We start from the raw sequence: 27,292 nt of genomic DNA on the forward strand, positions 1-27,292 counted from the left end.
TATCTACGGACACTGCCCCCAGGAGCAAACTCATACCGCTCTGTTTGGTCATTTTGGCGCACTTTAGAGTTTTTACTTTTCCAACAGTCCTCGAACGCAGCGTATGCCCTGACTGGTTTTCAGCATGGAAAGAAAAGGTAACGTAGCTAACTGAAGCAAAATGCTTTTTATACGGATTCTTGTAGGACATACGCTTTTCTTTTCGACATTTATCAGGCCAGCTGTCTGCTGAAACGATAGTAACAACTAATGTTATAACAAGAAACGTTAAGAACTGACAGAAAGTATGAGTGGACCATGCGCTCTGCTCTCTCTGTGTGTATGTGTGTTAACAGTATGCTAGCTATAGCCGTCAGATAGTAGATTAGATGGTGGACAAAGTATGCGGAAAGTGTCGATCCGAGTTAGAGTATAAATGATACATACAGTCCCAAAGACTTTAAATAAAATTCACCAGGGGTCCACATGATAATAGAGAAAGGGGAAATATCACATTCACTGTGAAAAGCACCAAGTTGGCTATTAGCAGCTAACTTAAAATGCCTCTTTTATGTGAGGCAACACACCCCTGAGGCCGGTTTTCTGTCTGTTTACGTACGCGGAGTAACCTGCTAGCCTCCTTTGTTGCTAATATAAGTTTGAACTACGAGTTACACCAGCACTCCCTGGAATAAAAAGTCACGAAAACGGCTTTGACATGGTGTCGTGTTATAAAGATACAGCTGCTATATTTGGAGCTGTGCTTTATGTTGTACCACTTTCCTCTCTGCTCTTTAGTACTAGCGATGCAAGCAAGGAAGAAGAGGACAAAGCCCCGGAAACCTGGCAAAAAGTAAGTGAAAATGGACCTTTCTCTTGTTTTCACACAAGTTCATTTATATTATTATAAAGACACGAAACAGATGGTTCAGTCATGAAAACTGCTCGGCTGCTTTCTATCATTTGGCTCTAAACTTGGCTCTTATTAGATCATTTGCCATACAGACTGATCACGTTGTAACGCTTTATAATTGAAGATAGTTTTAAATTAGTTCATAATTATACAGAAAGTGCTTTGACATTTGAGGGGTTTTGTTTACTTTGGACGACAAGGAGTCAATTTTAAACATATTGATGCTTCAGATAGTTTGAGTGCATGGTTTGTCACAATTCGGGACAGTTGTATAAACTTTATCACCGTGGTTAAAGTGCAATATTTCGCCTTTATAACGTTAAGGACAGAGGAGAATAGATTTTAAACAGCAACCCAATAAAGGCACAAAAAGGCTATATATATTTAGAGTGTGTGTATGGAGTGCATGACATTTGCAAGCTATAGATTTTTACAGACAGTTGTGAATCCAGCTGTATATGTATGCATATGCATGTGTTATGTGTATAAAAAAACAAAACAGAACACACAAAATGTATTTGCATAACAACCCTGCCATATATTTAACTAAAAATACCGCTTGGAACACTGATCCTATTTTAAGACATATGTTAAACAATAAAAGCTACTTCTGGCTGCTCTCTTCTTTACAAGGGGTCGTGACAGCTGATAGTGCCGCAGTTTGATCTGGCAGATTTTTTTAATACAGTGGATACATGGCTGGATTCCTGATGCAACCACAGATGCATTTGTGTGTTTACACCTTCTATTTTCATTTTAAGACAGCTGTGTAATACAATGCATCACATGTTGAAACAGAGACCTTTGGTTATTTATTTATCTATTTTTTTAATTTTTAAAATCCATACATGTGTTCATTATTTTGAGTTGGTTGCCAGCAACACGTTGAAAACATTTACATTGTTATGCTGGAATAAGACCTTTCCTGAAATTGTCATGAAGATGGTAGCAAAAAGCTTGCATTCACCATTAATGGTGCCTTCACATATGTACATGTTACTTCTGCACATGTATACATAGTAAGGCTTTGATTATACTGGATTGTGGACATGGACAGTTAGAGTACTGTTGGTCGAGTAGTCATTTCTGTTATAGTTCATTGAAGTCCGCTGGCTGAATGGTCCCTTTGTTCTTTAATCTGGAGGATGCATGATTTCCACAAAAAAATACAATATTTTGATTGTTCAGGCTCCACGAATTTGCATTAGCCCATATTATATTGTTTTGTATTGACCTAAATCATGATTTTAATATTACTGACAACATGTTTTGGGCTTAACTTCTTGTTCTTGTGATTCATCTGATTTTTTTTGCTGAGTGACAGTCATTAAAATTTGTCACAACTAGTGCTGGGCGATATGGAAAAAATATTTATCACCATATGAATTATTTTATATCACGATAACGATATATATCACGATATACCACCTGATCTGTGGTCATCTGGAAAATATGCAGTCTGTAAACAGCGAGTGGAGAGGGTGCAGTCTTTGTTTTGAGTTACCGTAAAGCATGTCGCAAATCCGGGTGCACGTAAAGAAGCACCATATCGCAAAACCACAAGACAGAGTTTCTTTGCGAAAAATATCATTTTTTTATACTTTTTTTTCTCTTGCATAAAGTTAAGAGTATGTATAGTGAGAAGACAACACTAATATATTTGCCACAGGCTATTTAACCCTTTAAGACCTACCATAGAACCAAGTCCGCCAGAGCTTATCTTTACATTTTACATGCTGTAGTGCCATTTGTGGGAGCATTTCAAGTTGCTATACATCGATACAACCGTTATAGCCCAAATTTTAATAATATGTATGCATTAAGTCCATAGTAACTACATAAATTGCAAAAAAGTGCAATAAACTACAAAAAAATTGAAAATCGTTTGTTTTTGTTTTTTTACATATATTTTTTTACATATATTTCTGGTTAGAGAAATTTAAGAGGCTTATCCCTCAAAACTGTAAATACAAAAAAGTTGCACAAAATAGTTTCCAACCACGAGAAATTTATTTTGAGTGTCTTCATAGTTTTATTTTTGAGATACACTAATTTTTATATACTACAGGAAAAATGAAAATAAATATTATAATGTAAATTTGCAAAAAAACAGCATGTGCATCAAAATAAACTATTTCCAACAGTGTAATTTGACTTCTAAGCATCCTAGAAACGATACAGAAAAGCATAAAGTCAAACATGACGTTTAAAAACACCATCATAGGCTTTGAAGGTAAAAAACTACATTCTCCGCGAAAATGACGTCACGTCCGGTTTCGGACAGGTAATGGCGGACATGCGATAGTTCGCGCTGACTTATATTCCAACGTAGGAAGTGTTATGAACAGCTGATCGGATCGGCAAAGCGTGTTTCTGGAATATTATGTTTTGTTGCTGGAAGTGCTTTTATGCAATTTTGCAAAGCTATATGTGGAAGGAAACCGTGACCTAGGGCAAGCTAATGGAATAATACGTAAGTACAACTCCCTACGGTTTCATATGCAAAAAAAAATTATTGCGCTACCTTACGTGGTTCCAGTTCTACAGGGATTTAAAATAGTTAGGCAAAACGGAGCGTGCCTGCTCTGACCGGTTGTAAAGGGTTAATGATATATTTTATGTAATAATTTATAAAATTAGGGTTAGAAACGATAGAAGACAAATGGCATGATAGACACTTTTCTATCGTCCACACGATATATATCGTCATATCGCCCAGCACTAGTCACAACCCTTGAAAACTTTTTGCACATGAAACAATGATGCACTGCATGCATTTTCAGCATAGACAGTGTAAAAGATGGAGGTAGCATCTGGTTGAAGAAAAATGAAGTCAGTGTGGAAAAGCCTTCAACCGACATTATAGCAAAGAGTGATAGCAGAGGGAAGATGTTCCTCTGCCAGAAGATCTAGGAACACTTTCCCGATGATCTCAAACACTCAGTTGCTCATTTCACATCCTGCTGAATAAAACATTAGGTCAGTTTTGTAAATTTGGGTTATTCTATATGCCAAAAAAGGAGGCTAACAACTTGGTTAAAGATTGACAAGTGCTTAACCAATGAGCTATTGGTTTCCCCATCAGATCCACCACTCACTCGTTTCAAAGCACAGAGACAGCGAAAGCGTTCGTCTTGAAGCTTCTAAACAGGACTTCAGAAACCAGTGTGTGTCATCATGGTGGCTACGTCCATCTTTTATACAGTGTAAGGTGTTCAGAAGAAAGTGCTTACTTACTCACTTACCAACACACAAGTAGAAACCATTCAAGGATGGATCAAATCTTCTTTTTCCACTTTTTTCCTCTTACTCTGTCTCCCTTTTGCACTATCTGGCTCTTTTTGTCTCATCTCTCTCTCTCACTCTCTCTCTCACCCTTACTCCTATCGTGGTCCTTCCCTCCCACTCTCTTGTGTCAGTCGCTCTGTTGGGGCTGCTGTGCTGAAAGGACACAGCAGCTAGTGTACAGTTAAAGAGCCAGCGGAGAGCACACGGACCTGGTCTCAGGTCACAAAAGTCTTAATCTAGCTTTAAAAAGACCTTTGCCAGCGCTTATTTTAGTTCATCATAGACTTGTGTAACAAAGCTTTAGGCTAGTGTCTTTTTAGTCATGTGGCTTCTGGACTGGATCTTCTCCATCAATTCAGCTGTAGTGAAGCTTGCCAGCGGTCTAACATGCAAGTGAGTAGCGCTGCAGTTCTCTTGTGGGAAGCGAGTCAGACTTGGAGCATGCATGTTCTGGTTCTTTAATCTGCCATGATGGGAGTCAGAGTAGTGTTTTAGTGTGTGTATGAGTTTGTGTTGCTAGTTTAGACAGAGCTTGGCTGACATACTGATGTTCTGATCCCATTTTTTTCCCCTTTATTTTTGTTTTAAATTAGGGAGCACGTTCAGGCTTTTGCCTTACTAAGCACCTCACTGCCTGTTCATGTGTTTCACTTAGTCCTTTTACAAGTGACTGAGAACAGGATTATACTTGTCACACAGGACCTTATTCTCGCTTTCTTTAAAATTTTATTTCTTGTTTCAGTTGCAGACTTGTTTTCTTGTTTGTTTGCATCACGTCAGACAGGAAACCTTTTTTTTCCCTGCAAATTTCTGTGCCTCAGATTTTAATTTTAGGACTGCGGTCCTCTCAGGCGACTGAACACGAATAGCCATTATTATATTTTCCAGCACCATTGCTCTCTGTTATATTTTGCTTTCATTGCTCCCTTTTCTCTTCCAGCCATTGCTGCAGTTCATTACATAACACATCAAATCTTTCATCATCTGCAGCTGACTACAGCTCTGTGTTGCTCTGTTTCTCTCTCTCTTGCTTTCTTTTTGTCCTCATGCTGTAGGTTAACCACTGTTCTTCCTTCCGTCTTGTCAGAAGCAGAATAAATACACGTAAATATGAGTATTTTTTGGGGGGTGGTTTTTTTGTGTTGGGTGTCATGGGGAGGCGGGTCACATCAGGCCTCGAAAATGTCGGGGTTTCAGCTGTTTTTATGGAGAGATTTGTTTTTGTGAACCATGGAAATCTGCAGTGGTTTAAGTAGTGGTGTGTTGGCCTCTCCCTCCCTCTGTGTCTTTCTCAGTCTGCTTGGAAACCTGGTTTGTACAAAAAAACTCAGCGTGTAGCATAAAACACTGTCTCTATTAAGACAAATTTCTGTAAAGTTAACCCACGTAGCTCTGAATATTGGAAAGAACATTTTATATAAAGCTGGTGCTTACACAGCAGGTAGATGTAAGTCATTTGTGTGAGGAAGATTTGAGGACGTTAACAAGCATCCTTTGCTTCACTCGTATGCCTTCAGTAGGTGTTCGAGTGCTTAAGGCAAAATGCTGCACCACACGCATTTACACTTTGTTTGCACTGCAACCTGAGGCCTTCGGCACAGATACCTATTGCTGCTGTTTCATTTTGCTGCCGAGGCATTTTGCATTGATTTCATTTCGAAGGAGCAAGTAGGGAAGCTAAACTTCTTGGCCATACTCCATCCTCACAAGCTCCACTGCTTCTGTGTGCCCTTGTTTGTTTTGCTCTAACGATCTGATAGGGCTGGATGGGTGGAAAAAGTTCAGCTAGGAGAAAGCAGGAGATGCTAACACATTCTGTCAGATCAGATGTGTGCTCAGAAGTGACGGGTATGTAAAGTGATTGCAGTTTTTTTAGATTTTGGCTCTCTGACGGACAATAACTGAATAACACAGATACAGACTATTTATTGGGTCTTTGTGCACAAAAGAGTTAAACAGTCAGCTCAGGGTGACTGTTTAACTCTTTTGTTGAAGCTGTTTTGTTGAAGCTGTGGCTGTTCAAATTTTGGCATGTGGTTATTGTCGCTTTAATCCCTAAAAACAGGAGTGTAGATAAGAGTTTTGGATCCAGAGGCTTTCTAGACCAAGTAGTTTAGACCTAATATATTTAAGCAGGCTTTGGCATGAATGTAAAAGGTCTGCAGGGAGAACAACCCAGGGAATGCACTGGCTGCAGCGCAATCTCCAGATAATCAGTTATTGCATGACCACAGTTAGGCTTTTTTGAAGAGGTATCTGCTCAGATCAGGAAGCCTTGGACCAGATATCAGCTATCCCGATAATTGCTTGCCCCACCAAAAGGATTAACCATTGTGGCCTAGAGGGTTAAGTTATTAGATGGCAGTCAGTGGGTTCCTGAATTGGTTGTTGTTGTTGGATAAAAACAACCAATTTTTTCAGCCTTATTTTCACTATCTGATTTTTTTTAATGTATAATAAAAACAGGCAGCAGACACTGAAACACAGAAAACTGTTTTGAACTTCAAAGTGACTGCGCAAAGTTTATAGAGCTCTTTTTTTCAAAGCTTTTCATTGTAATTGGCTAGGTTGCATTCAAGTGTCTTGTGTGCACAAGACAAATCTGAAACTGCAGCAGAGAAATGAGATTCAGTTATCACGAATTTCTCTATTTACACTTAAGCTTTTACTTATTACATTTTCATGTGTGTTCTGGGGACGAGTACAAACCAAGTAACTCTCATATATAGAAAGAAGGTGGATTTGCTGCATTGTCCAGATTTTGTATTATTCTGTAGTTGTATGTAATTTACTGTCTCAGATATCTTCAACAACACAAACACAGTACTCATAACTGGCTGCTTTTGTAGGGATAACTTTTATTTTGTACTTTTTTTTTTTTTTTTTTTTTTTTTTGCATCATTTGTATAATTTTATCTTGCTAATTTAGGTAATTGGCTGTAAAGCAACATTGCTGAATTGTTTTGTTGACTCATAGTTTCTGTTATTATGACAAAAAACAAGACAATGACTAAATAAAAGCTAATGCACAAGGACAAAAACTGTTGTGAAATGTAATGAATAGAAACAAGATGAAAAAATTCTGGCGAGATTCAGAACAAATTACGTTGTGTAGAAAGGTGGGACGAATTTGGAAGTGATCCAGTCTTAATCTAAGATGCTTTGTAAACTGCGTGGAGCAACTCTCATCTGTAAAAACACGACAGACTTTAACATTTTATATTTTATAGTCAACTAAATCAACTTTAGATTGCATCTACTGTAATCTTATGATATTTAGTTAACTACAATTTGACTTAAAATTTTCAGGTTTTAGTCAAAAGACTGACTAAAACAAAACCAAAATTTGGTGTCAAAATTAACATTGGTTGCGTTAACAAGGACAATACTACACTGCTTTGAGATTCTTATCAGAATAACTACGATTGCAGTGCACTGGAGACCTGTCCTCATGTGGTTGATGTTAAATACTGTTGGGTTCTGAGGTATCCCGGAGCCCATACAGTGTACGTTACCTTTATTTTAAAAGGTTTTTTTAGTAACTTCAATACGTGTTACATGTTGTACATAGAGCTGGGCGATATAAGATTTTTTCATATCGCGATATGTTTTTTTCATTTCTGGCGATAACGATATAGATCACGATATAAGCCAAATAACTACATTTGTAAGATTTAAATGTGCCGTTGCTCACAAGTAAAATATGAAATAATTAGCAGCTTGTTTTAATTTAAATATTTATTTCCCATAATAAGTTCAACAGGGTAGATGTACTTAAGGAACATGAGACTTCAGTTTCAGATAAATAAAGGCAAATATTGCAAACTACACAAAACGAAGCCACTAAAGCGTTTAAGTTTCAAAACAGAAAAAACAAAACGGACTACTAAATTGTCAATTCCACTTAGAAACAAAATTTTAATTCTAAAAATAAATCTTAGGTCGTTTTACAGAAGAACAGACAAAATGGACTAACTTTTGTCAATATCAAATAAACTGAGAACTAAAAGGAAATTCTTAATCTCTCCTTGTTGTATAGCTTAGCTTTTCAAACAGTTTTAACAGTTACTTTAGTCTGACAAAAGCTGAATGACGAATTAGCGCTTTCAGTCAGAGATTGAGCATGCACCGCTTTATTGTATATCCAGACTTGCTTTCGGCACAATTTACAGTGCGCGCTACTCTGTTTTTTGTTAGACTTGAAATAGCCGAAATACCTTCACACTACGGAACTTCTATGGCCCTTCTGTTCGACAAGCTCTCCGGCATTGGAACCATCATCTGTTTTTTCTTCGGTAACCTTCGCTCACGCTCTCGGTTGATTTTTCTCTAGTCGGCACACTCACTTCCTTCATTACCTGGGCAGCCCGGCTGGCTGCTTCCCAAACAAATACACATGTGCGCCTTGACACTTGTGCTGCACGTAACAAGTCACGTGACGTGACGCTGCGGCTGTGATTGGTTCGGCTCTGCGCTACTTAATTTGGATTGGCTGTTCTTTTTTTTTTTTTTTTTTTAAGAGGACAAGAGAGATGAGGTCTATCGCAATAGTTTAATTTTTCTATCGAGAAAAAGTTATTTCGCAATACATATCGTTATCGTTCTATCGCCCAGCTCTAGTTGTACAACATGTTGATCATTTATTCTTATGTGTATGTTAGAAGTTGGAAAGAAGTTGCTAAATCATTCATGTCCCTCAGGTGGCTTCTTAGTATTCATTTTCACTGTGAGCAAGTATATATGTGTGGAGGGAGGAGGAGGTTCAGCAATCTCATTGTGCCCTGTTGGAAAATGTTAAATGACCAATCACAAAAAAATGGCCCCAAGTCATGCAAAGCTACCCCAATACAGCTCCAGAAACTTGTGAAATGCAGTAGCATTTCAAGTTGTGAATACCTAGCTGATTCGTCCCCCATTACATGAATCGTCCAACAGTTTGAAAGTCTGCCTTTCTATGAGTAAGGTCTGATGATTGCACAATAAACTGCAGCATTGATGTTTCCGTGCAAATATGAGTAAGTGAAACATTGTTGAATAACAGGCAGGCGCGATGGTGATCGACAGACAGAGAGGGGGAAAGGAGAACAGTGTTGTTTTGGTCAGATTGGTGTGTGTGTGTGTGGCGGGTTGATGTCGTCCCTCACCTGCAATGCAGTGCTGGGCTGTATCATCCAATCATGTCCCAGCTGTCGGTGAAAGGGGGCTGGGCCAGAGGCTGACGACAGCCAAGGAGAGTTCTCGGTCAGACGGAGAGAAAGAGAGACGTGAATGTGTGAGAGGAAAAAGTGAGCGAGAGAGTCGGTGAGTGTGCAGTGGTACCCTGCGCTCCAGGACTCAGCCTCAGTGCTCAGCCTGCAGCTGAGCCTCTACATTTCTCCTCTCTTTGCTCGTATTCCCCCTCGCTGCTCTGATCCATCCACTCTCCTCTTCTCTCCTCTCTTCTGTTATAATCACTGCTTTTCAGTTGTCAGCACTGATCGCTTTCTCCTTGTTCTCCTCCACTTGTACTTTTTTTTTTAACTCTCTCCATCCCTTTCCCTTTTCTGAACCTCTAATCCCTCTTTCTTGTCCTCCTGTTGGATGGAGTGAAAGGCTTTTTCAACACCTACACCCTCTCTTCTCTGGGCCTCCTCCCCGCATCATTCCATGGGTATCCGTGCATCTTGCAGGTAAGAGTAGGATGAGTGTGTACGGGTTTGTTGACAACTCCAGACGAGATATGACTCACGTCCAGGTGTATCCAGTGCTGCAGAAGTCCTTGATGTATCCTGGTTTTTGTCGTGTGATCAGAGGTCATTGAACTGTCTCGGTCCAACTGTCATTGTACCGCAGTGAAAAGGGGGGGGAACCAAACAAACTTGGATGCGTGATCTGGAAAAGCATGATTGCCTGCTGTGTTTTGGCTTCAAATGTGTGAATGCTGTTGATCGGTTGGAGGTCGTGCTACATTTTTTTTCTTCTTTTCCTGGTTTACATGCAGGCATTGGTTTCTAACCTCCACATTTCTTTCCCCCTTTCTGTCCTAATGCTGTCAGCTATTTTTAGTTAAGAATCTTGTCTTTGGATTCAAGGTCCAAAAAAACTTTGTGGCTGATTTAAAAACTGAACAGCGTAAATATGTTGATGTAGGTTCTCTTTATTAACATGTCATGCATCTACATATAAAAATCCCTTCATTGTGTCTAAACAGTACAAAAGAAACTTAGAAACTTGGAATCGGTTCTTTCTTTTCTTCAAATATTGTGGGGTTTTTTTGTTTTTGTTTTTGTTCATTGTAGTTGTGGTCACTTTAGCAATTTCCTCCATGAAGATGACATTTATCGACATCCCCTGTACTTTACCCTTTACTTTACCCTGTACCCTGTACTTCACTAGCTTTGACATGTCCATATATAAAGATGTTGTTTCAGGACTATTACAATAATATCCAGGTTTTTCCATGAGTAGCTGCATAGGCAGAGACCACCCTCACATACTTTTGATACAAATCTGTTTTGCTTTTCATCATTTATATATTAGGAATGAAAGGAGTTAGGCCTTTTGAATGGTTTCACTCAATGACTGTGCTCTGTTTGCTTTTGAGTAAGCAAACAGATTTAGTTTTGTTTTGCCTCCATCAGACTGTTTGTGTTCATATTTCTTGCAGTAATGTGCACAGAGAGTCTGGAGGCAGGAACGCTTCTGTTAGTCATAATAGAAATTCACCTTGTAGGAGTTGTCAGCCCTAAAAGTAGTGCGGTTTTGTTCTTTATTCACTCGAATACTGCAATCAAATGTAGGGGGACCCAAAAATTTTCAGGGGTGCATACAGTCCAATCAGAGGGCAGGAAAAAATGCGTGTATGCCCATTTCAGTGACACCTTTTCAGGAGGAATTCTCACCGCAGGTGGGTGAATGTGTAATGCGGACGCAGAACGAGTAATGATACAAAACGTTTTTGTCTTATTCTTTTTTTTCTATGAGGATACCTCCCACACACAGCAGCTAGACTGATATCAGCAGGCCTGTAGTGTTATTGTGATATTTAAAATATCACAGATCTGTTGTACTGTGTTGGCAGATATGCAAATAGAAAGTGCACTGGGTACATGTTTCATTGGCTGCATTTGTATCTTCTCCTCTCTTATACGCCTGCATCATAAAGCCAGAAGTAGTCAGGTTCCAAGCAGAAAGCCTATTTTAATTTCACCTACTTGAACTCCAAGCTAATTTTTGTCACTGTAGAAAAGGACTTTGGTTAATTAATTAATCTCTGCAGTTCCGACTTAAGCTCAACATTATAATTGCCTTCCTCCCCTAAGGAGCAGTAATAAACAGCTGAGTTGAACAAACAACTAAATGTGACACAGCTTTGTGGGCACATTTTGTTAAGATGCATCCACAGTGGTCATCCTGCTCTGACCTAAGCCAATGAACTGATTAGCTATGCACGCTAATCCTAATTACTTTAAAATTGATCGCAACTGGAACACGATAAAGTACCCTCGACCGAAGCAAATTTAGCATCTCCACACATGTTCTTTTTCAGAGGGTGCACAGTAATGTCAGCTGCTTATTACCCTGTCACTTCCTTTAATTAGCTGCAAATCTATGTGAACAACATGCTGTTATGCTTGAGCTCCAACATTGTACATTAGCTGGAAAAATGAATCTGCTTAGACCTGAGATCATAAGAGATTTTATATGTGAGATTGGAACGTCTATTCAAGGCTGGAAGTATTATAAAGAAAGAATCTGTCAGCTGTGAGGAAAAGCATCTGCCTGCACTGCATGCAGAAAACATTTCTTGCTGGAAGCAGTGAGCTTTTATCTTACTTACCTCCACAGTGTACCGTCACCGGGTGGAAATAGAGTAGCCCATTATAAGCACTCTGGTTTTATTGATGCTCTTATTTCTGGAGGAATGGTTACTTAGATTTAGCTGATTATTTAATTTATTCTGATTTTAGATTTTGTTGAGGCTTGACCTTATATAACCATTTGCATAGTCAGTAGTCAAACATTGTGCCGCTCCTGGAAAAGCAAGAGAATTGTTTTTGTTTTCAGCAACTGAAGCTGAAAGAAACAGTGAAATGCTGTTAAATCATTCTTCAGGGGCCTTTGTTTAACATGTTTGATTTCAAACCTGTTTGTTTATGTGTGTTTTTGACCAAATAAACACGGTGTATCTTTCACTTTGAATTTTCCAGTATGAGCACCTGTAGACTTGATTTTTAATATGCAGTTAATCATTTTTAGATTACCACTGCACGTCCTGCTCAGTTAACCATCATGAGCCTAAATCATATATTTAACTACATGGTATTTCTTTTTGGTGATATTATATATTAGTGCAGTACATCACTACATTGTTTTTAGTGATGCTCTACAACCTGACACTGTGGATTCAAATTCTAGGTAATTATGTCAAAAGTATTGAAGTAGATTATTTTTATAATTCATATTTAAATAAAGATAAAATTGCATTAGAAATGGTGACACTATGAAGACCCATAATGGTTGTTACCTTATTGGCCTGCAGTTTCTTATTGCACACTTTGGTATAAATACACACACGTAGCTCAAAGCTTAGAAAGATCATGATCTTGAAAATCTTGCGACAATCCAGTTGCCATGCAAAGTAAGATGCTTCACTCTCTGTGTGGTGTTTTTCAGGAAACACAAGTCATGCACCTCTTCTCTTTTTCTGCTTTACATCCTGTGTGTAGCTAAAAAACAAAATTCTGGAGCCTAAGAGCTTACATCAGTTTCTGTCATTGATGCTGGCACTTGCTTTCATGCTGTTATCATGTATTTCAAATGCTACTCCAGGAATGTGCTACAGTGGGGATGTGGCTCAGATGGAGTTGAGTAAATTATGTCTAATATTACTTAAAAGGAGAAGCATGACAAACTGAATTAAGGGAAGCCTGTGGATGATTAGATCTAAAATGGAGCCAAACAATAATAATAATAAATAAATGAATTAACTGAAAATCACAGTAATATAATAAAGTAAAGCACGGGAATAATTTAAAGCATGTTTAGGGGGGAAAAGATATTTTTGTGGAAAAAGTTATGTTTTTATTCTTCTAATGTAATTTTTTCTAATTGTTAAAAAGGCTTTGGACTCTCAGAAGGTAAAATAGGAAAGCGTTTATAAGTTGAAAATGCCTCGCTTCGCAGCAGCTCTGCTAACCAGGCCACTTGGCTTCTCTGATCCAATTTTGTACTGCATTGTTCTTGTCCTGACCGACGTCTATGTACAACCTTAGTGTACACCTACAGTCCACAGTGATGGAGATATTTTTTCAACGTGATGAAAAACTGCTCAAAAACAAAATATTACTGCATTTAGATTTTTTTTTTAAACATTTTCACCTTGCGTTATTGTTTTAAAAAAAAATGTGTATAACCTAATATTTAAATGAAGTCACTTTGACCCAAATTCCTCAGACTCTCAGGAGTGAGTAAATATCTGTGATGCGCTTGCCAGAGCTCCTAGGGCGGGGAGAAATGGTTTCGGCATGTAAACGTATGTATAAAGTCACCACTTTAGAAAAAAGTGCCCCATGTTACTTTTAAAAATAGACACTGCTATAAATACATAGTATTTTCTTTGTAACTTGTAGATTTAATGATGATTTTGAATATCCATTTCCTTTTCCAACCATCCATTTCTTCTGTTTATCCAGTTCAGTGTTAAGAGGGTGCTGGAGACTACCCCGGCTATCATAGGCTAGAAGGTGGGGTACAGCCTGGAGAGGTCGCCAGTCTTTTAGAAGCCTAAGGCCTTCTTACTGTCAGTTTTCACCACCATTTTATTGATATTTCAGAGCAGAAGTTCAGAAGTTTACAGATTCTGTTGGGGCGGATGTTGCAATAGTTTGAAAAGATGAGACTTTGTAGAAAAGCATTAGGCAATGTGCTAGCTTGTGGTTTTGAGTTCTTCTCTTCATATGTCAGCGCTGATGTTGCTATATTGTCTGAGTGGGGACACCTATTGTTCAGGTGAATACTGCAGTGGCTGTCTCCACCTTAATGCCGAGCATAAATAGAAGTGATTGCGTGATCGTTTTTGCGGCAGCACATGAAGTGACCAATGCAAAGGGTATGCCTGCACCTTAATGCTGCGTTCCAGATACCTCGGAACTTGGATGTTGGATTTGGCGTGTACCAGGAAAACCAAGGAAAAATAAGACTTGTTTAGATTTTAATTCTGACTGGGAACTTCCAACTTATTCCGGGATACACCATGACACATAGAGAGAGTACCCAAAGTAGAGCCTGCACAGGCACAGGGAGAACAAGCCCTCCCCCGCGCCCCATTCGGCCAATCAGATCACCGCTCCATCCTGCTTCTACCCGCCTACAGGCAGAAGCTGAAACAGGAAGCTCCAACCCTGAGGGCGGTGCATCGTTGGTCGGACCAATCGGAGTCTACGCTGCGGGACTGTTTTGATCACGCGGACTGGGAAATGTTTCACGTGGCTGCTAAAGACATCGATGAATACACAGACTCAGTCTGTGGATTTATCAGAAAATGCGTGGAAGATGTCGTCCCATCCGGAACAGTTAAATCCTTCCCAAATCAAAACCCTGGATTAACGGAGATGTTCGCACGGCGCTAGCGGCACGGAGCACCGCTTTTGCCTCCGCGAACACATCGGACTACAAACACGCACATTACCAACTCCGGAAGACGATCAAAGCAGCCAAACGTGAGTACAGGGACAGGGTGGAGCAACAGTTTGACAACCCTCGGAGTATGTGGCAGGGACTAAACACGATCACAGACTTTAGAGGAAAACCAGCACACCGCAGACCACGGCCTCTCTGTGTGAGGATCTAAACGTATTCTACGCTAGATTCGACACAGCGAACACCAGGAGACCGGACAGTGTGCGCACCGCGGATGACGTCAGTGCGCACACTGTGTCTGAGGAGGATGTGCGGAGGTACTTCAGGAGAGTGAACCCACGCAAAGCTACTGGTCCGGACGGGATTCCCGGCCGCGTCCTCAAGTCATGCGCGGCTCAGCTGGCTGGAGTGTTCACACATATCTTCAACCTTTCCTCTCTCTGTCTGTAGTCCCAGCCTGCTTCAAAATGGCCACCATCGTCCCTGTACCCAAATCCTCCACCATCTCATCATTGAACGACTGGCGACCTGTAGCCCTGACCCCATCGTGAGCAAATGCTTCGAGAAGCTGGTCAGGGACTTCATCTGCTCCGCACTACCCGACTCACTGGACCCTCTACAGTTCGCATACCGCCACAACAGGTCCACTGATGATGCCATAGCCCTGACACTCCATGCTGCCCTGTCACACCTGGAGAAGAGAGACACGTATGTGAGAATGCTGTTTGTAGATTACAGCTCAGCATTCAACACCATCGTTCCTCGAAGCTGGACAGGAAACTGCAGGATCTAGGACTGAGCAGCTCCCTCTGCAGCTGGATCCTTAACTTCCTGTCTGACAGACGCCAAGTGGTCAGACTGGGCAGCACCACCTCATCCCCATCACACTGAACACTGGTGCTCCACAGGGGTGTGTACTGAGCCCTCTCCTGTACTCACTCTACACCCACGACTGCACGGCCACTAACAACTCCAACATCATTGTGAAGTTTGCGGACGACACTACAGTGGTGGGTCTTATCACCAACGGTGATGAGACAGCCTACAGGGAGGAGGTCAGCGCCCTGACCCACTGGTGTCAAGACAACCATCTCACCCTCAACGTCGCAAAGACAAAGGAGCTGATAGTGGACTTCCGGAGGTGCAGAGGAGTACACACCCCATCACCATCAACAGCGCGCCGCTGTGGAGAGAGTGAGCAGCTTCCGCTTCCTTGGTGTACATCTGGCTGAGGATCTTACGTGGTCAGTACACATAAACAAGACAGTGAAGAAGGCGCAGCAGCGCCTCTTCTTTCTCAGGAGACTGAAAAGATTTGGCATGAGCCCCGCATCCTCAGGACCTTCTATCGCTGTGCCATTGAGAGCATCCTCACTGGATGCATCACCACCTGGTATGGCAACACCACCGCTTACAACCGCAAAGCTCTCCAGAGAGTAGTGCGGTGTGCTGAACGGATAATTGAGGTGAGCTTCCCTCCCTCCAAGACATCTACAGGAAGCGGTGCCTGAGGAAAGCGGGAGGATCATCAAGGACTCCAGTCACCCCAGCCATAAACTCTTCAGACTACTTCCATCAGGAAGGAGGTTCTGCAGCATCCGGTCCCGTACCAGCAGACTGAGAGACAGCTTTTTCCACCAGGCCATCAGACTGCTGAACACGTCATAGACACCTCACCCTCACTACTGGAACTTCAACATTATGCACTCCATACTGTACATTAATGCCACTGTTTTGCACATACCTACCTCTGTATATTTTATATTTTATATATCTTATTTTATTGTTTACTCTATTTCATTTGTAAAACATGTATATACACACACACACACACACACACACACACACACGTGAAAAACATATTTAGTACACACATTCAGTAATGTATATACCTTTTATATATGGTACATATATTTATTACTTTTAGATTAACCATTTTTATATTTTGCTTGTTGCACGTTATTGTATTTTGCACAACTCTGTTGCTTGTGAAGCTTGCACACAAGAATTTCACTCGCATGTACTGTACCAGTGTACCTGCACATGTGATGTGACAATAAAGGTGATTTGATTTGATTTGATTTGATTTGAACATTCACTTGCCACACAGAAAAGTCGGCGGATACGAACCCAGGACCACGATCTGCTAACCACTGCAGCATTGTGTTGCCGGCTACTGGAAATTAAGGAGCTTAACATGACATCATTTCACTTTAACTTATTCTTTCTCAAAATACACGCTAACTGTGGTTACTTGTTATTCAGTTGATAACGAGTAACCAAGTAGAGTCAGATGTTTACCACTGATGTATAGTTGTTTTCAGAGGTTTACATCCACTCATCTTGGGCATGAATTTCATGCTAATTTTGGGCTTTTAATGATTTCCTTTAATTGATTGGAATGATTTTACAGCATTGTTTTTAAAAAACAAGAATTGGGTGCACAAGTCTGAATTTGTTTTGAATCTTCTCTGATCCAGACAGGGTCAAAAGTATCCTGGCTTACATATATGTATACATCAATATTAATACATTGGAGCACAGACCCTTTCCATAATGGCTGTCATCACAGAAATATTACACTTGTACTTTTTAGTGGATTGAGAATTTCTCCTGATCCTTGATGTTGTTCATGAGTTTATTTTGGATAAAACCTTGCTGTGAACTCTTTGACATCCATCTTTGTGAGCCAGTCTGACATCATCTTTCACCAGCTTTTCAGCCGTCAATGTTTTTTCTTCACACTTTCCTTTCTTCCTGTCATTTATGTTCCTGAATTTCACACTTTCCTCTCTGTTTTACCATCCCTGTCTCTCTGGTTCTCTTCTTCACCCAGACCAGAGCCTCATGGCCGTGGAGGCGGCTCTCAGCCAGGTCAGGCAGAGTCTCCGTTACCAGAGCAGGATGAAGAGATCTTGGGCTCTGATGAGGATGAACAGGAGGACCCCAACGACTACTGCAGGGGTACGATCTCTCTTACTCTTTAAAATGAAATGTGTGTTTGTGTGTGGGGGGGGGTTCTTTTTTTCTTTCTTTTCTTTTCTTTTTTTTTAAATGCATGAAGGAACTCAACCAAGCAGACAAACTAAAGTGTCCCAAGAAAAAACTGGGTTTCAGCTAACACATCCTCATAAATATCTTTAACACCTCTCTAAGACAGGCTGTCGTCTTCTCATGCTTCAAAGCTACCACTATACTGGAGCCAAAACAAAGTTCCAGTGTTGTCCAGTATAGATGTAAAGCTGATGAACATGCCATCCAGGCTTTCTGTAACACTTAAAGTGTTCCATGTTTTAAACTGTGTAAACCTTTTTACTGATGATGATGATATATTATCAACACTTCATCTTATCTCAGCCATATGTCTGGGTGCAATCAGTCTTCATTCAACCTTCAACACCTGCAATTAGGACTTGCTTCTGTTATGAGTGTCTGTACCCACCAGTTTTGTGTCCTCACATCACTGACATTAACTGACCAAGAAGAAATGAACCAACTTGCTGGCCTTTGTATGCCCCCCCCCCCAAAATGCTCTTTGCATAGAAATAAACAGAAAACACCACCCCACTTTAGTTTAGTTTCACCCATTTCAGGCTAATTGCATGAACAGTAAAGCCTTTAAGTGAAATCCTCCTGCAGGATATTCTGTATACATTGTATGACAATGCATGTGCCTTTGGTCAGGTGGATATCACCATGTGAGGATTGGAGATCTGTTCAATGGGAGATACCATGTGATCCGTAAGCTTGGCTGGGGTCACTTCTCCACTGTGTGGCTGGCCTGGGATATCCAGTAAGTTTGCTCATACAGATTTACAGAGATCATGAGGGGAATTTTCCAAGACGATAATAATATTAGTGAAGCCAGCTTTCACAAAATATTATTAATTTTTCTGTGTTTAGAATTAATCATCTGACAACCCGATTTATTTATTAAAGAGATTTTATTTTTAGAGAGCAATGTGCTTTTCTGTAATTCAGACACCAGTGTGGCTAACTTTGATCAGACTTATGTAAGTTGAGATGCTGAATTTCAGACAGAAATATTGCCAGATAAATGGAAGGAAATATGCAGTATAGCACACGTGGTAAGCAGCTCAGATTCATAGAGACCAGATTAAAGGTTGTAATTCGATTCGTTCAGAATTCCAGAAATGATGGCAAAAATCTGCCCACGTTACCCAAATATATATTGGAGAAACGTGGTACACGAATTGGGGCTCATTTGCACTTACCCTCCTTCTGTCCAAAAAGCTCTTGAGAAGATATTTCACCAAAATCTTGCAAGAGAGTCCAAGGTTGCATTGATCTGGTTAATTCCCGCAGGGTCTGAAGGGTCAGCTAGTAAATATCTGTTACAATTACTGTTGACAGCAGCAATTAAATGCATTATGATTAGATGGTCGAAACATGATGCTCCTACATATCATATGTTGTTGGATATGGTCTGGGAGATCTCTTAAGGCTTCAGAAAGACTTATTTATCAGGAGATGGAGACCTGTTTTTACAATATTTTAAACATCAAAGAGAGAATATTAGAAATCTGTGTTTTAGATGGGGGCATGACATTTAATTTTAAAATATGTTTGATTGTTTCCTTTCTTACTTACTATTATTGTTTAAAAAATGTGTTAGTGTCATACATCATTATATGAATGATGATGTACAAAATGTGTAAGGGTAATTTTACTCGTTTCGTAGACCGAATAGGTATAAAATAGTGATAGAATTCTAGCATAGCCCTAGTCTTTTTAGGCAAATGCGGCATACACTGAACTGTATAATATGTTTTGCTCACTGATTTTGTCCATGTAATTTCCAGGGAAAAGCGCTTCGTGGCCATGAAGGTTGTAAAAAGTGCTGAACATTACACTGAGACTGCTCTGGATGAAATCAAGCTGCTGAAATCAGTAAGGCACAGCACTTTACTTCACACAGACTCATAATGTAGATATCCCACAGCTCACATCACCGATTGTATCTCTTTTTTTATTTCTCCAGGTGAGAAACACAGATCCCAGTGACCCCTACAGAGAGAAAGTAGTGCAGCTGCTAGATGACTTCAAAATTTCTGGCATGAATGGAACTCGTATCCTATATTTTTACTCCGTCACAAATGTAGCATTATCCTTTAAATGGTGCAAACTAACCAGTTTTCTGACTGTATCAGCTGATGCCTGATCATTCTGTTAAGGAAGGCATTAGTGGCTTGACAGCAGCTTAATTGCTAACTGCCCTTGTCCTTCCTGCTGTTGTCTCAGTTTGATGGCATGGGCATAATGATTACATTCATTCCAGGCCAATTAACTACAGTAGTGATGAACATCCAAGGGTAAGACCACACCACCTCAGGCTGGATGTGAATTTAGCTCGTCTGTGTTGTTGTGCTTCAGTGCAGACATACTGACAAGCTGCATTTAGACTGACAGTCATTGGAAAGTCAGGATATTGCAGTTTTATTACACTCCATATTTACATTTGTTGTTCAGACATTCATTTGAACTTTGTCTTTTCAGTGTGACAGTGTTTGATATAGTGAAGCTCATGCCATCTCCATCTGTCTTAGAGCTCTGTGCTGTATCCTGTCTAGACATCCTTTAAATTAGTAGTCAAGCAGTAGATGGAGATTGTGTTTGTGATGTGAAGAAAACATGGGATTTTATGTTTGTCTGTGTGTGTGTTCGTGTGCACTAGTTTATATAGAAAAACTCTAGATTTAATGCTAATTTGTAAACATTATTTCAGTCCTTGACATCCATTTCTCCAGATGTGTGTATGGTCTTTGAAGTACTCGGGTACCACCTGCTGAAGTGGATTATTAAGTCGAATTATCAAGGGCTGCCTTCGCCCTGTGTTAAAAGCATCATACGACAGGTACTGTACAGCATAACACAGACAGGTTCTAGTGACAGAAAAGTGTTTGTCTTTCAGTGAATCAGATGGTTATATCAAAACTATCTGCCATCATGAATGATGCATTTTACTTGATATTATAGGATATTATGAGACTTTCACCTTTAAGCCTGAATCTGACTTTTCCAAACTACAGGTTCTGCAGGGTTTAGACTATCTCCACACCAAGTGTAAGATCATACACACAGACATCAAACCGGAGAACATTCTGCTCACTGTCAATGAGCCCTACATCAAGAAGATGGCTGCTGAAGCTACTCAGTGGCAGAAGACTGGCACCGCACCTCCCTCGGGTTCTGCAGGTCACAACCTTTCTCATTCAGATCTTGCTTTGATTGACTTGCTGCTTACAACTAAGAGATTTGCTGTTTAGATTTGTCACCAGGTGCTGTGACTTGAGGTGTTTCAGATGTATTTATGTGGCAGTGAGCCATAATCTTCCAAGTAATGCCATTAGAGAACTGTCACTGCAAGTAGTTTATTTTACGATTGTGTGAAGAAGTACAAACAAGAAGTTCAGAATAAAATGTTTTTCCAACCCTATGACATAATCCAGTGTATGCCATGTACGTAATCAGAGACTAGAGTGTTTGTGGATGTTTATAATAAAAGTGGAGAGCTTAGCTGTGTGCTGCTATGAGTCACCGCTGGATTGGTTATGGAAATTACCAGCTTGCTTAGAGGAGTGTGACTCTCACTGAGCAGGGTGCCACTGCAGACAGTCTATTAGTACAGCACTGGTATGAATCAGCTCAGTCACCCGAACAGAATACTAATAATAGAGGGACTGAGGATGTGCCACATGTCATTCAGCAACATAAATCTCTATTTTTTTTCTCTTTCCTGCAGTGAGTACAGCCCCAGCTTCCAAACCAGTAAGTTATCTTTTTGTTTTAAGCAGATCTTGTGATAGCAGGGCTTTGTACAAATTGACATTTGAATGAATTCAAAATGCAAACTACCCTTTTTCCTCTCTCTCCCAGACGGCCAAAATGTCAAAGAACAAAAAGAAGAAGATGAAGAAGAAGCAAAAAAAGCAGGCTGAGATGCAGGAAAAGAGGATACACGAGATGGAGGGAGGAGCATTACCCGACACCCGAGAAGAGGAGGATGACGAGGAGACTACGGAGAACACTGAAGATACGTCCTCAGCCACTCTCTCTACGTCTGCCACGCTGCAAGACATCACTAACCATACTAACGCAGGTAAATGACAGGACAGACCCTGGTCAGAGTCATGAAGCGCAGCCGATAAGTTTTAGTTTTATTTGCAGATTGAATTCATGTTTGATTGCACAAGATATATGTTTCTTTACAAAATGAATTCTCTTTTTGCTCCAGACTTGACTCCCGAAGAGCAGTCTGCTCATATGTCAGGGCTAAATGAACAGAGGGAGGTTACGGCTGATGAGGAGAACAGAATGGAGTTCAACTGCAACGGCCACGCCGCCACACCGGAGAATGAGACCAGTCTAGAGGTTCAAGGGACCGAGCAATGTACAGAGGAACAGGAGAATCAACAGGATGCAAAGCAACCAGAAAGCAATAAAGAGACCGACAATGCATGTTGTAACAAAGAAGAGCGGCCATCCTGTAACGGAAACTCTGATACCGAACAGCAACGTCCCCCTGCTTCACTCAGTCCAGACTCTGTCACTGTAGAGCCAAAAGAGGGAGACAAGATAGAGGAGGAGATGGACACTCTAAAGGAGACCAAAAGAGAAAATGAAGACGAGAACAGCCAGGATGGTTAGTTTGGGACTATTAATGTGTATTAAGAAGTTGATATCTAAAATACAGTGTTTACAGCAGCTGAGACCAGAGGAATCATCTCTTTTGGTTGTCAGATATTTAAACGTCCATTTAGAATATTCTTAAAATTAGGGCGAAAGTTCACTTAATGACGAACTGATTAGAATATGGTGGTCAGACATCATTATCACATCTTTAAACATGATTTCTGACTTTATTGATGGGTTCAAATAAAGTGGTGACTTCATTTCTAAAAGGAGACGTCTGGACAGAGTACAACTTAACTGGTTAGCAGAGACATGCCTCATGTTTATAAGGCGGTAATACTCTTGGATATGCAGTGCCTCTTGATCAATGCATTGCTCGTGAAATTGGTAACAATATTTTACATGGCTACTACCAAACTGCAGTATTAAGGATGGTACCCCATACGAAGACTGGGAAAATGATTTGGAGTACACCAAATTATGCAAACTATTCTGTTACTGAATGCATTTTTACTTGTGCACAAAAGTCTGATTTCACACACAAGACTATTAAAAGCACATGACTACAAATATTTTATTATCAGTCATATTTATATGCAACATGAATTACAATGAGGAGGCATAAAACAGTGTAACTTTTGCCAGTGTGGCGCAATGAATATGGGTTGTAAGGTTTGTTTTAGTTTTTCTGTAGTACACATCGCTAATCCCCTCCAATAATTAATTATCTTGACAATATCCTGCAAAGAATTGCTCTGCAGACACACCAGCTTCACTTTCTTCTCCTCTCTTTAACAGGAGCATCAGGCAGCATGTTAGTAAACCCCCTGGACCCTCTCAATGCTGACAAATTGCAGGTTAAGATTGCTGACCTCGGCAATGCCTGCTGGGTGGTGAGTAAAATATTCAATAACACATTTAAAAAGAAAAACAAAAATCTGTAAAAGACTTTTAAGCAGATCTTGAAACGTTTACTGTGTCTTTTTACTATAAATCTTCCAAGTTCATGTTTTTCATTTTGTGACCCAGTCTTGCCTTTTCTGTTTTTATAGCACAAACATTTCACAGATGACATCCAGACACGGCAGTACCGCTCTCTTGAGGTGTTGATAGGAGCCGGCTATAGCACACCAGCAGACATCTGGAGCACAGCCTGCATGGTAAAACAGACTCGCACACAGGACACCTGTATACAAATGAACTGATCCCACAAACCCCCACTGAAAAACAAGCTTTACATAACTTATGTTATGCAGAAGCTTTCAGTGTGATGAGTAACAGTGTGTCAAAACCCCTGGTTGAGGGGAAAGAGAACATGGAAAAGAGAGAAACCATGAACAACAAACAGGACAAAACACAAACTGTCCAAGAGAGCAGGCAACAGGTTATAATATAAATTAATGGAGAGTGGAGAAGATCTTAGGTCATCATGGGAAGTCTCCAAGCATCCTAAACCTGAAGCAGCAGATCTAAAAAGATGGTCTAAGATCCCCCAATTCAGCCCTAATTATAAACTTTATCAAAAAGGAAAAATTTAGACTTAACCTTGCAAGAGAGAGGCATCTATCTCCTGAATCCAAACTGAGAGCTGGTTCCACAGGAGAGAGGGCTGATAGCTGAAGACACTGCTTCCCATTCTACTTCTGAAAACTAGGAACTGAAAAAAATCCTCTCCTCAGAGATCAAAGTGCTGTATGGGAATATTGTCCCATTATTAGCTTTATGATGGAGCTTTGTCATTCAGGATTTTGTATGTTAGGAGAAGGATTTTAAATTGTGGTTTGGCTTTAGAAGGGAGCCAGTGGGAGAGTATGATCTCTCTTTTTTTGTAATTGAGTTCTTACGTACTTCTTTCCTCAGGCCTTTGAGCTGGCTACTGGAGATTACCTGTTTGAACCCCACTCTGGAGAAGACTACTCCAGAGATGAAGGTTGGTGTGGTCCAAACACACATATATTTAAGTTTAACTAGAGAGCAGTTCCAGCAAAGATGAGCTTACATACACATGAATGTCAAAATCTTTTCAGCACAGACTGTAAAATCTATAAAGTATATTAATTCCTGATAGAAGAAATTACATTTTTTTCCTCCTACACCTCGTTTCGACTTATTGTGACTTATATCTTATACTGGATAAAGAATAATGAAGTCCATCTGTGTTTGTGTTTTGCCGCCTCACTGTAGATCACATAGCGCTGATCATCGAGCTGCTAGGCAAAGTCCCTCGGAAGCTGATCTTGGCAGGCAAATACTCCAAGGAGTTTTTCACCAAGAAAGGTAAACATGGCCGCCTGCTACCAGCTCTGCAGCAGCTACATCCAGTTCAACCTTAATATACTCTCAGGTATTTGGTGCAGAAGTTTCTATTTTAGGCCCAACACCTGATGGCTCAAGGGAACAGCCATCTGCTCGGTTTGAACTAGCAAATTATAATCAGTGCAGCTATTTCAAGTTTATAGAGGTGGTGCAGTGGATTTATCCCCACAAAGTCTACAGAGAAAGTGCAGCATGAGCAGCAGTAAGAGATCCCACTGCGTGTTTACTCAAGAGATACTCAGGCACTTGTTATAGAAACACAATACCAGGATAATTATAGTTATGAATATAAAATGGAGATAAATAGATTTGAAGCCTATGAATGCACTTCAGATTGTTTCTACATGCTCTGTGACATGTGATCCCACATAGTCATGTTCAGTTACATGGGTGGTGAATAGATTCAAGATTCATTTAAATGTCATTATTCAACACATGCTTGTATAACAAACTTTAAGATGTAGCCCGTTACATTACAAATCAAATATTAAAAAAATGTATTTTAGTCTTTATATTAATAAATGGAACATGATTTTTGTGGTGATGCGAGGAGGATCAGTTCAGTAGTCTCACAGCCTGAAGGAAGAAACTGCAGCAAAGTCGCAGTGGATATTTCTGCATTGCTCTGGGCTCTGCAGACACTTCATGACATCAGGATCAGTGATGCTCTGTCGATTGGTGCTGGTGATGTTCTGGGTGGTTTTAATCACCCGCTGCAGAGCCTTCTGCTGGTGGGCGTGCATAATCTATACTGGGTTGCGATTTCTTCAGACAAGATGCTGTCTGTTGCTCTTCTGTGCAAACAAGAGCTTTAGACGGGAATGTATCCTTGTTAAAGTTTGTTAATTAGTACACTTTGTGAGTTGTCTTTATGGTGTGGGTGTGTGTTTGAGTGGTTTCCAGGAACCTGAACCTGTTCACCTGCTTCACTTTGCTGATGTAAACAGGGGCGTGTTTGTCTAGTTGTTGGCTTAAATGTGGAGGTCTATTGTTGTGATTGACGACTGCAGAAAGTGATTGTTTGTGTCAATGAAGCAACAGATTGACTTTTAAATGTGTTTCCCCCAGGCGATCTCCGGCACATCACCAAGTTGAAGCCTTGGGGTCTGTTTGATGTCCTGGTAGAAAAGTATGAGTGGTCCAAAGAGGAGGCCCACTCTTTCAGCAGCTTCCTGCTTCCCATGCTGGACTTGGTGCCTGAAAGAAGAGCCACCGCAGCCCAGTGCCTCTCCCACCCATGGCTCTCATCCTAGAGGACGCCTGTACACACAGCTGCATATTGTGAAAAGGATAAGTTAGGTTTGAGGGGTCTAAGCTTGAAAACGTACAGTAAGCAAATACTTCCATTTCTGTGAGAGCCTGTGATTCCATCGTGCCTGTAGCCTGTTGTCACGGCTCTCACGGGTCTACTTACATTCATCGGGAAGCATTGAGACAATAGACAGACTGCTGCTGAATCTCTGTTCTGTTAGGGAAGGAGAATAAAACAGGCTTAAAGTACTCTGTCAGTATTTATGACTTTTTGTTACTGGCTGAATAGAACTTATTGATCTTATTTTTCCCTTTTTTGCCAGCTCCAGCTTTTTCTCTTCTGCTCATTATTCTTTGTATTTTAGACACAAGAGATCATCAGGTTTAAAAGGACATTACATTTTTCTACAAATACAGAAAGGTACAGGATGCTAACAGAGTCGTAACAGTCACCATCAGAGCCACATTGGATTATCATATAGATCACTTATAAGTCAAATTTCTCTGTTTGCTCGTCATCATGTTAGGTGTACCAGCTCCTAAGCCTTTAAACAGAGTGCAGAGAGCTCAGAATTGATAACTACATATTGCTTACTGGAATGAAGAGCAGCTAGTAGCTTTCAAAGCACCGTTATCAGAGAACGTTTTACATTTGTATACAGGTGCAGGTCATACATCATGAGTTCAGAATCACACTGATAGCCAAACTGTTGTGTCGGTTTCTTGTGAAAGTACAGATTTTTAGCTTCAGCATTAGTTTATGTTGACTTAAGAGAAGTACTTGACACATTATAATGTGAAGGGAAAAAAAAACAGCCCTTCTCTTTTTCATGCATGAGTTGGCCAAATGCTCTTTCACACCTGGGTTGCTTTTTTTACCTGATAAGTTTAATTCCCACATTCACAGTCAAATCCAGCGATAGGTGGATTCACATCAAGTGTACAGTACAGTGTACCAAAGAGTTGGACTTTGATTTCTCCTTTTTTTGAGCTTGAAGCTGGAACAGAGTCGTACAGAGTGAGGGCACAGTCAGTTCTTTTACACTTTCTTTTTTTTTAAATTCATGTTCAATCTTTAAAGCTGTGTATTCAGGTGTATAAGAAGGTGCTGGATGTGAAAATCATAGATTGTACTTAAAGTTATTGTAATATTCCTTTCAGTCCTATCAGAAACATGTTGCTTGTTTTTCTATAAAGGCTCGACTGTCCATGTCTCATCATTTGATTATTTTTTGTCTTTAGGCAGTAAGAATAAATAATTTTCAAAGTCTC

At 40.3% G+C, this 27,292-nt stretch overlaps 1 protein-coding gene across 2 annotated transcripts; it reads left to right on the forward strand.

Annotated features, from left to right (window-relative positions):
• On the forward strand, positions 1 to 27,292 carry srpk1b (SRSF protein kinase 1b). 2 transcript variants are annotated; one of them, XM_031747761.2, is made up of 16 exons: positions 1 to 137; positions 778 to 832; positions 17,637 to 17,764; positions 18,485 to 18,593; positions 19,624 to 19,711; positions 19,803 to 19,890; positions 20,569 to 20,675; positions 20,851 to 21,016; positions 21,564 to 21,589; positions 21,698 to 21,920; positions 22,056 to 22,463; positions 23,252 to 23,346; positions 23,506 to 23,613; positions 24,314 to 24,383; positions 24,638 to 24,730; positions 25,838 to 27,292. In XM_031747761.2, exons 1-16 carry the CDS (start codon positions 125 to 127, stop codon positions 26,020 to 26,022), a joined length of 1,962 nt encoding a protein of 653 aa, XP_031603621.1. In that variant the 5' UTR covers positions 1 to 124; the 3' UTR covers positions 26,023 to 27,292. The 2 variants fall into 2 exon arrangements, with proteins under 2 accessions (XP_031603621.1, XP_031603622.1); XM_031747762.2 differs by lacking the exons at positions 1 to 137; positions 778 to 832 and adding an exon at positions 9,714 to 9,849.

Source organism: Oreochromis aureus, linkage group 5 (assembly GCF_013358895.1).
Source record: "Oreochromis aureus strain Israel breed Guangdong linkage group 5, ZZ_aureus, whole genome shotgun sequence".
Lineage (NCBI taxonomy): Eukaryota > Metazoa > Chordata > Actinopteri > Cichliformes > Cichlidae > Oreochromis > Oreochromis aureus.